The sequence below is a fragment of the Agelaius phoeniceus genome, chromosome 6, assembly GCF_051311805.1.
Source record: "Agelaius phoeniceus isolate bAgePho1 chromosome 6, bAgePho1.hap1, whole genome shotgun sequence".
Taxonomy (NCBI): Eukaryota; Metazoa; Chordata; class Aves; order Passeriformes; family Icteridae; genus Agelaius; species Agelaius phoeniceus.
Window position 1 is genome coordinate 25,741,214 of NC_135270.1, and position 8,666 is coordinate 25,749,879.

The window sequence follows — 8,666 nt, forward strand, 5'->3', positions numbered from 1 at the left end:
CGGCCCCGGAAGCAGCGCGGCGGCGGCGGCGGCACCATGGCGGCGGCGGCGGCGGCCTCGGCCCGTGCCTCGGCCCGTTCCCGCGGAGCCGGCCCGGTGTGGCGGCTGCGCCTGCTGTGCCAGCGCTACCAGGAGTACGTGAGGCGGCACCCGGCCGCCACGGCCCAGCTGGAGGGCACCGTGCGGGGGCTCTCCTACCTGCTGCCAGGTGCGGGAGCGGGGGGGCGGGCGAGCCTTCGTCCCTCCGGCCGGGGGGGCGCGGGCACCGGGACCCAGCGGGGAGCGGGAGCTCCCCCGGCTCTGGGCGCTCGCTGTAGCCGCTCTCTTCCCTTCGCAGGTCGCTTCTCGGACTCGCACGCGCTGTCGGAGCTGGGTAGGTGGGCAGCGGGTCGGGGCCGGTGCTGTGCCCTTACCCGGGTGCATGCGGGTCTTGCTCCCCGGGCCCTGCTCTTGTCCATGCATTCTCGGGCAGCTCCTGGGAGGAGTCTGCATATCCTGCTACCCTCCTTCCCTCATCCCCTGTCGCGGACAGACACAGTAGGGCCGGTTTGGCTTGCTTCCTGTGCATCCATTCTGCGTTGTTCTCTTCCTTTTCCAGTGTACTCTGCCTCCAACCTCCTAGTGCTGTTAAATGACTGGATTCTCCGAAAGGACCTGCAGGAAAGCCTGCCAGTGGTAAGGCTGGAGCGTGTGGGAGGAGGATTTGGGACATAGGCTTTCTTCCTTGCAGGAGCTTTCAGCAAATGTCTGTAGAAACTTAACAGGTCTTTGCTAAGGCCTCTCTTTGTGGTCAGGTATGGAGAAGCCAGAGGCAACCTCTGAATGCAACTAAAATATCAGCCCTGTCCCTTAGCTCCTGGCTTGAAGGTGTGGCCGGAGCACTCCCTGGACCACAGAAATCAGGCCCTGACTTGCACCAGAAGCTTCACAGGCTTTTTTGAGAAGCTCAGAACTTGAACTAGGTAGAGGTGTTGATGAATAAACCGTTGCTGTTTACACAGCAGTGGCTCTGGAGCACTGAAGCTCTTGATTCCATCCGTGAGACTCTTCCTTTGGGTAGGGTACTGTGTTGAGTAAAACAAATGTAAGCGGCTTGCTACTATGTCTATCTTGCATGAGCCCCAGGCTGGCTCCCAGCATTCCTAAACCCTTTGGGGAATGGGGAAGAGGTTGTTTTTTTCCAGACAAGGTTCTTCTGTTAGAAACCTGCCCAGTGTGTGGCTTGGGTGTTGGCAGCTCCCTGAATGGAGCATGAGGTGTGTAACAAACAGAAATGCACAAGACTTGCTTCCCTGGTTAAAATTGAATAGAATTCCAGCTGTATTGTCTTTATTGATGCTTTTCAGTGAATCAAACCCTGTGGTTGACAGCAGTAGTAAGTTCCCATGTGGATACCAGAGACCTAGACTGGAAGAGGACCCACTGTCCTGGGGTTCATGCCTGAAATCTAGTCTGATGCTGTGTTCAGTCAACATTCACTCTGATGTGGCTGTGGACTCTGGGTTCCCTTCCCTCTACTTCAAGTACGCTCCCTCATCAGCTCTGTCCAGAGAGGAGGTTGTCTTGTGTCTCAGCTCTGGGATGAGGGGGAGGGGAGGGTTTTGCTGTGCAGCTCAGGCACAGTGCCACAACCCAGGAGGCTTTCCTGTTGTGTCAGTTAGGGTAGAGGCAATATAAAACACAGATGTGATGCTCTCCCTATTTTTGGAGCGGTAACTGTGATCTGTGATGTGGCAGTCTGCCCCTGCTTGGACGTAGATAAGTGGGCTTGTATGTAGGCTCCAGCCACAGTGGAGACATTGCTTTTTTTTTTTCTGGAGCTGTGACTTCCAAGGCCATCTGGTGCTTATTTCTGAGGGTCCCACCAGACTGGGCTGTGTTTCTGCCCTCTTTAACTCCTGAGCAGAACCTGCATCCTGTCCCCTTCCTCCCCTCTGTGTTTTGCAGTCGCTGCCCCAGCAGAAGCTGCTGACCTGGCTGAGTGTACTAGAATGCGTGGAGGTCTTTGCAGAGATGGGGACAGCCAGGGTGTGGGGGGAGATGGGCCGGTGGACCATCATTGTCCTCATCCAGCTGGCTAAGTAAGTGCTGTGGGCAGAGGGGAAGGGGCAGTGTGCGCTTGGAAAGGGGACCTGAAGGGCACTCCATAGTACCCTGGAAAAAATCCCACACAGGACTGAGCTGCCACTCCCTGAGGCTGGGGGAATTTGGAGCCCCATGGTGTACTGGACTCTGTGCCACAGAAGGGTGCACTTAGACCTCTCACCTTGCCATTTGCTCTGAGGAGACCCGAGTGTTTCCCTCTTCTGTGGAAGCCATCAGTCCAGTGTAACAGGAACCCAGCTCCATAGTCTGGTATTGAAGACTTCCACATGTCTGTTCACAGAGCCATCCTTCGGCTCCTGCTCCTGCTGTGGTACAAAGCTGGCATCCAGATGTCTCCTCCCATTGTGCCACTGAACAGGGAGAAGCAACAGCCTCTCCACCCTCAAGGTGAGCCCATGGTGTTGTCATCATTGGCCTGGTGCCTTGCTGAGCCACATGTCTTGTCCTGCTAGAATTACTCATGAGAGCAGTGGCTTGTGCAGCACATGGAACCATAAGGTGTCTGTACTCAAGGCTGAGCTGTGTTCAACTTTCCACCCTTTGCAGAGGACGAGTTAGCTTACTGGCAGGGTTGTCCAATATCTGGACCATCCTGGAAGGAGGGGATGGAGAAGTCCAAGCTGTGAATTTCTGGCTGAACCATGAGTCAGGCTGTATGTGCTCTGGTCTAGTGATGAGGAAAGAGGCCCGAGACCTGTGCAATGTCAGACAGATTTACCTTTTCACCCTCTGCCTACTGTTAGCCCCTGCAGAATTGTCCAGTTTGCACTAAATCAGCCTTTCAATCTGCTCTTCTTGGTGGCGGCTCTGAGGTATGAAGCTTTGAAGCCTGACCCCTGTGGCTGTTTCCTTCTGCAGGCATGGAAGACAACTCCTCAGGGAAGGATCAGACCTATGTTGGCAGGCGCTCCAGCCGTGTTGTGCGCTCTCTACAGAGCAGTAAGTGACTGAGCCTGTTTTTCAGCCTGAGCTGTTCCTGCTCTGTGTCTTCATGGATGGCATGGATGTGAGCAGTAGAGGGTAGAACCTTGGGACATAAAAATGGGACATATAAAGGCCACTCAAAGGGCCTCATATCTGGGCCCACTGTGGATAGGTGGGCGTATCAAAGCAACCAGAGACATGCTGCAAGGCTAGCACTAAATTGTGTTTTCCCAAGTGAGCTGTGCAACAGAGACAGCTCTTCATCATGGTTATGCTTTGAGGAGCACGGATCTTACAAGTACCTCTTCAGGCTTTCCCCTTTCACACCTTCACAGTGCAGAAAGCAGGGAAACATGATAGGAAAGTGTCCTGGTTTCGGCTGGGATAGAATTAGTTTTTTTCCTGCTAACTGGTATGGTGCTGAGTTTTGGGTTTAGTATGAGACTAATGTTGATAACATTGTTATAACTGATACTGTAGGTTGTTGAGAAGTAGCAGTTACTCTAAGTCAAGGACTTTTCAGCTTCCTGGGTTCTGCTAGTGAGGAGATGCGCAAAAAGCTGGGAGGGAGCATGGCCAGGATGGGTGATCTGAACTGGCCAAAGGGATCTTCCATGCCAAGAACCTCACGCCCACTGTATAAACTGGGGGCACTGGCTGGGAGGGGCCAATCACTGTTTGGGAATGGGATGGGCATCACTCTGGGGATGGTGAGTAGTTGTATATCACTTGTGTTTCTTGGGTTTTGTTGTCTTCCTTTTCATTACTGTTAAAATTGTTATCATTTTTATTTCAATTATTAAACTGTTCTATGTCAATGCAGGAGTTTTACCTTTTTCTGATTCTTCTCCCCATCCAACCGGCGGGGGGAGGTGAAGGGCTCCAGGGCTAGATGGAGTGAGCTAGCAGTCATGTGATACGTAGTTTCCAGCTCGGACAAAGCTTTTATTTGTGCTAGTAACCAGACCTGCTTCTTTCAGCCCCGTCCCTGCAGTCCCGGCACTGGGGGTCCCCCCAGCAGAGGGAGGAGTCGCAGAGCCGAAGAACGGAGGAGATCAACCAGCCTCCCACTCCTCTGGGTCTCCAAGAAACCATCGCAGAATCCATCTACATTACCCGCCCCCTGCTCCACCGTATCCTGCCCTTCTCCGTGCGGGCTCCCGGCACTCGCGGTGCCAGCAGAGGGTGCTGCGGGCTCGGCCCGGGTGCCGGGCAGGGAGCGGCTCTGCTTGGGCACGGGACCCGGGTCTCTTCCCGTTCTTACGCTTTGGTGACTGGCCTCAGCCACTGGAGCTGTGGGTGCAAGTCCTCCAGCCCTTTTCCCCCGGGCCTCCAGCCCTGCCTCAGGGTATTCGCCTGCATTTGGCAGAATTTTGTGGGTATGCAGGGGATCACTTCTCTGTGTGCCTCTTGTTAGGAATCTCTCATCTTTTCATTCCTTGACTGTGTGTTCCTAGTACTGAGTCTAGGAGTATGGGGCCAGAGATCATGGAAGCCCTGGCTCCTCTCAGCAGTCCTGGACATCTCGAGGTCAGTCTGATGAACAGTCTTTCTAGGTGCTCGGTTTGGTGGTGGCTGGGCATCACACTTCCCTGCTCCCAGTCCTGGGCAGGCCCTACTGAGAGAAATATGCACCCGGGATGGTCTTTAGCTTGGAGATTGACACATCTTCTACAACACTTACAGTGCTCTTTGTTCTGAGCTGGTGCGGGCTGCTCTGCGTGGAGCTGAGAGTGGAGGACTTTAGAAGCCCCCTTTGTTTTCACTGCTGGCTGCTTTTGCTGTGTCTTAGCTCTCTGCCCTCCTCTTCCAGTCTGAGTTTGCTGAGTGATCTGAAAGACCTGAACAGGCGAGAGCGGGCGGAGCTGAGGCGACGCACGATCCTACTGCTGTACTACCTGCTGAGATCTCCTTTCTATGACCGATACTCAGAGTAAGGGGCCCTTGATGGGCTTTTGTTGAAAATTTCCCTTTTAACTGTGGTAGCGTCAGGGGACTGGGTGAGTAGATCTGGAGATGTGTGGGTGCCTGTGACCAGGTTAATCTGAGCCCTTGTCTAACAGCTGCCATTGCTGTTTGTGTGCTCAACAGCTGGGGCAAGAGATGTCCGGCTGGACTTGTTCATATTCTCTCCCTTTCTAGGGGCAGGATCCTCCTCCTTCTGCGCTTGTTGGCTGATTATGTGCCTGGAGTTGGCTTCATCACACGTAAGTGGGTCCCACTGTTACATCCGCATTTATTTATTTATATCCCCATTTCTGCCTGGTGAAGAAAAATGAGGGCAGTTGGGAACATTTGTCAATTGGTTTCCAGTCTGGGGAAGGAGTTGGGAAGTCCTTAGAGAGGTTAGCACTAGAGCAGTTGTTGATGCCTGAATAATTTTTAAATGCTGAAGGAAAAGATTAATTCCTTCCTGGCTTGATGACAGTAGTAAACCTCTGTGTGCCCTGAGGCTGCAGAGCTCAGTGTCTGCCACCTAGGCCTGTTCTTCTGGGCATCCTTTCTGTACCTCAGCTGGTACACCACGGCCCCAGCTTTGCATCCCTGTTCTGAGCTCTTTTCCTTGATCCCTAGTCTATAGTGTGGACATGAGGGGTAAACGGGTGTGTAGAAGTCTTGAACCAGGCAGAAACTGACTGTAAATCAAAGGGCCAAACCAAGTCTGTGTTCTAGTTCTTCACCAGAGGATCCCTTTATTATAGGCCAGCGTTTCATTTCCCTCCACTCTTCCCCTGATGATGTTAATCCTTTTGTGGAGTGATTCATGGCGGTGATATGACATTACATCAGCCTGGCATCATGGGATTGCCCTTTCTTTGGGGAGGTCACAAAGCTGGCTAGCTCAGGAGCCACTTCCTCCAGTTAGTGTTTCAGAGAGGCTTTGGAGCCTGCATTAAGCCCTGTGCAACGTAAGCATTTTCACTCTACAGCAGATGCTTCTGTTTGCACCTGCTCACTATTGCTGCGTTATCTTCCTTCTTCCCTGTCACAGCAGTGTTCTCCTGACTCGCTGCATGTGGGTTTTCCCCTTGCACATTGCAGATCCCCTTTCCCACTGCAGTTTGAACATGTCAGCTCTGAGGGAATGGTGGGTGTCCCACACCATGGCTGTGTTGACCATGTTTCACACCCCTCTTGGTCCTGCTCTAATCTCTGGCACCACATTGCAGTGTTGCCTTACATCTTGGCAGAATAGAATTCTTGGGTTCATCTGAGTTGTGTAAGTGGAGATTTGGGGTTGTTTGGATCATAATGAGAAGTGGGGGATATACCCCATAGATACACTGCTTTACATTGTTGCCTTTCTACATGTATGATCTCTCTGTTCTCTTGTTTCAGGGCCACTGATGGATTACTTGCCTGCTTGGCAGAAAATCTATTTCTATAACTGGGGCTGATAAGATAAGAAAAGAAGACGATTATTCTCTGCTAAAATCATGGCTGGACATTCCTAAGGAGTGCAAGCAGGCTGGGGGAGGGATGTTGATAATGTCTAATTTTCAGTTAAATCATAAATGAGAAGTTCCTGTTCTGCAGAGCAGGGAGGGGGTTGTATACAATTTTTTAACAGATCAAGGCATGAATGATGGACACTAAATGTGTGGGGAGACCCTGGCCACCTATTTCTCTGGACCATTCTGTGGCTGCAGTGATGGTGATGGGGCAACTTCTTTTTTGAAGCACTTGATTTTTCTTCTTTTGTACAGCTGCACTATAACAAAGCCAGGCAGCGTAGTGGATTTTGGGAGAGCACTGTCTCACATGTCATGGCGCTGAGGTTGACCCACAACCGGCTTGTGTTGGCCATGCCTGGCCCATCTGCTTGGAGCAGACTTGTCTGTCAAATAAACTGACTGAATGGAGAGAACTGGGCTGAAGAGCCTCTGCCTCTTTGCATGGGATCCCTTGTCTCTGGGTGCCAGCAGGTCTCTCTGTCAGAAACAGCAGCTTTTGCAGTTGTCTACCCTGGGGTACTCTGTCCCTTAGAAGCCTTTTGCTCTGGCCTGTGTCAGTCAGGGACCCACATGTTGCTCAGCTGATGACTACAGCCTCTGTAATTCCCAGTGCCTGCCTCAGTCCCCAGAGTCCTGGGGTGCCCCTGGGGGTCCACAGAGCTGCAGTGTGCAGGCTGCTTTCCTAGCACCTAATGTGTGTTAAAAGAGTTTGCAGAATGGCTGCCAGCCAGGGCTTGGCCAAGGGCAGAGGAAAAGTGATTAATTCAGCAAATCTGCTGTTGCATTTAAAGGGCCTAGGACAGGCCTGTGTCTCTTCTAATGGGGGGACAGTTGAGGCACCAGTCTGCACAGAGAGCTTCTGTGGAGGCTCCCTGCCCTGCTACTACCCAGCTGTCTGGCTAGTGTGTCCCCAAGTGGGTATCAGGAGCATTCCTACCTGAACCATCCCTAAGGGCTTCTCAGGATGCAGGGGTCACAGCCTTCTTGCCTCAGCACCCAGCACTGGAAATGCAGTTCCACACACACATACCTCATGGGCCACCACAGCTGGGGACAACAGGACATTGCCAGTGTGAGGGGTGTGTTGCCCCTCAGCTGGCAAGGCCCTGCAACATGGTAACAGCAGCACAGGAAAGCCATGACCAAGGAATTGTACTCCCTTTGCTCAGTCTTATAGCAGAGGAAGATGCTGAATTGTTGTCTCCTGGGACACAGTGGTACCGGGATGAGATGCAAGGGTCTGCTTTTGGAGGTTTTGAGAGGAAGGCACAAGCAGGTGCTGAGAGACAGAGACAGCCCTGGAGCTCTGATTGTATGGAGGGACACACACCAGAACAGTGAAGGCTCAGCAGCAGGCAGGGCCCAGGCAGAGGCAGCCCAGGACCTGAAGGGGACAAGGTAGGAAGGGACAGCAGCAGTAGCTGGGAGGGGCCAAGTCCCCTGCCCCACCCAGCAGGTGTCCTGGGCAACCAGGGTGGCTCCTCTGTGACCTTGCTATGGAACCAGTGGAACCGGTCAGTGTGCACCATGCTGTGCTGCCTGCTGCTCCTCGCCCTGCTGTTGGGGGCTGCCCTCCCACGGCCTGCACACCAGAGGTGATGGCACTTCACTCCTCCTCCTCCCTGCCCCAGTACCTGCAGGGTCCCTGACATGGGCTGGGACTTGTGGCACCTGGCCTCAAGAGCTGGCCAGACTGGTTGGAAGATGCAGCACGTGGGAGCTCTTGTGCCAGCCTGTAGGATCTTGGCTCACTCCTGGTCCTTGTTTTCCTCTGTAGGAACAGCTACTCAGTTCCTGAGGATTTCTCTGCTCCCCTGGAGCTTCCACAGAAGCACTTCGGCCTGGTGGATGGTACAGTGCTCTCCTTGCCCCTCTGAAGCCCCTTTCCATGCACTCACCCCTCCAGGTGGGCGGTCGTCCTGGAGCTGAGCCCAGCCTCTCCTGCCCATGCAGATTACGGCATCAAGCCCAAGCAGCCTGGCTTCAGGACGCGGGCGGCCCCGGCGCGGCTGGCGGAGCTGCGCAGAGCCCGCAAAAGCAAGCGTGACGGGCTGGACCTGCTGGAGTACTACGAGGATGGGCGCCTGTGAGCCCGCGTGCCCCCCACAGCTCCCCAGGTGAGGGCTGGAGCAACAGCTGCCAGAAGGCCCTTTGGGCCATCATATGATCTCTGGCCTCTCA

The 8,666-nt window shown here is 53.7% G+C and overlaps 2 protein-coding genes across 2 annotated transcripts; both read left to right on the top strand.

Annotated features, from left to right (window-relative positions):
• Positions 1 to 3: 3 nt before the first annotated feature.
• On the top strand, positions 4 to 6,902 carry PEX16 (peroxisomal biogenesis factor 16). Its single transcript, XM_054635607.2, has 11 exons — positions 4 to 208; positions 338 to 373; positions 599 to 675; positions 1,948 to 2,081; positions 2,387 to 2,493; positions 2,965 to 3,045; positions 4,011 to 4,163; positions 4,488 to 4,560; positions 4,844 to 4,963; positions 5,173 to 5,237; positions 6,370 to 6,902. The coding sequence occupies exons 1-11, from the start codon at positions 37 to 39 to the stop codon at positions 6,426 to 6,428; spliced, it is 1,077 nt and encodes a 358-aa protein (XP_054491582.2). The 5' UTR covers positions 4 to 36; the 3' UTR covers positions 6,429 to 6,902.
• Positions 6,903 to 8,012: 1,110 nt separating this feature from the next.
• FREY1 (Frey regulator of sperm-oocyte fusion 1) lies at positions 8,013 to 8,575 on the top strand. Its single transcript, XM_054635915.2, has 3 exons — positions 8,013 to 8,080; positions 8,263 to 8,336; positions 8,439 to 8,575. The coding sequence occupies exons 1-3, from the start codon at positions 8,013 to 8,015 to the stop codon at positions 8,573 to 8,575; spliced, it is 279 nt and encodes a 92-aa protein (XP_054491890.2).
• Positions 8,576 to 8,666: the final 91 nt, after the last annotated feature.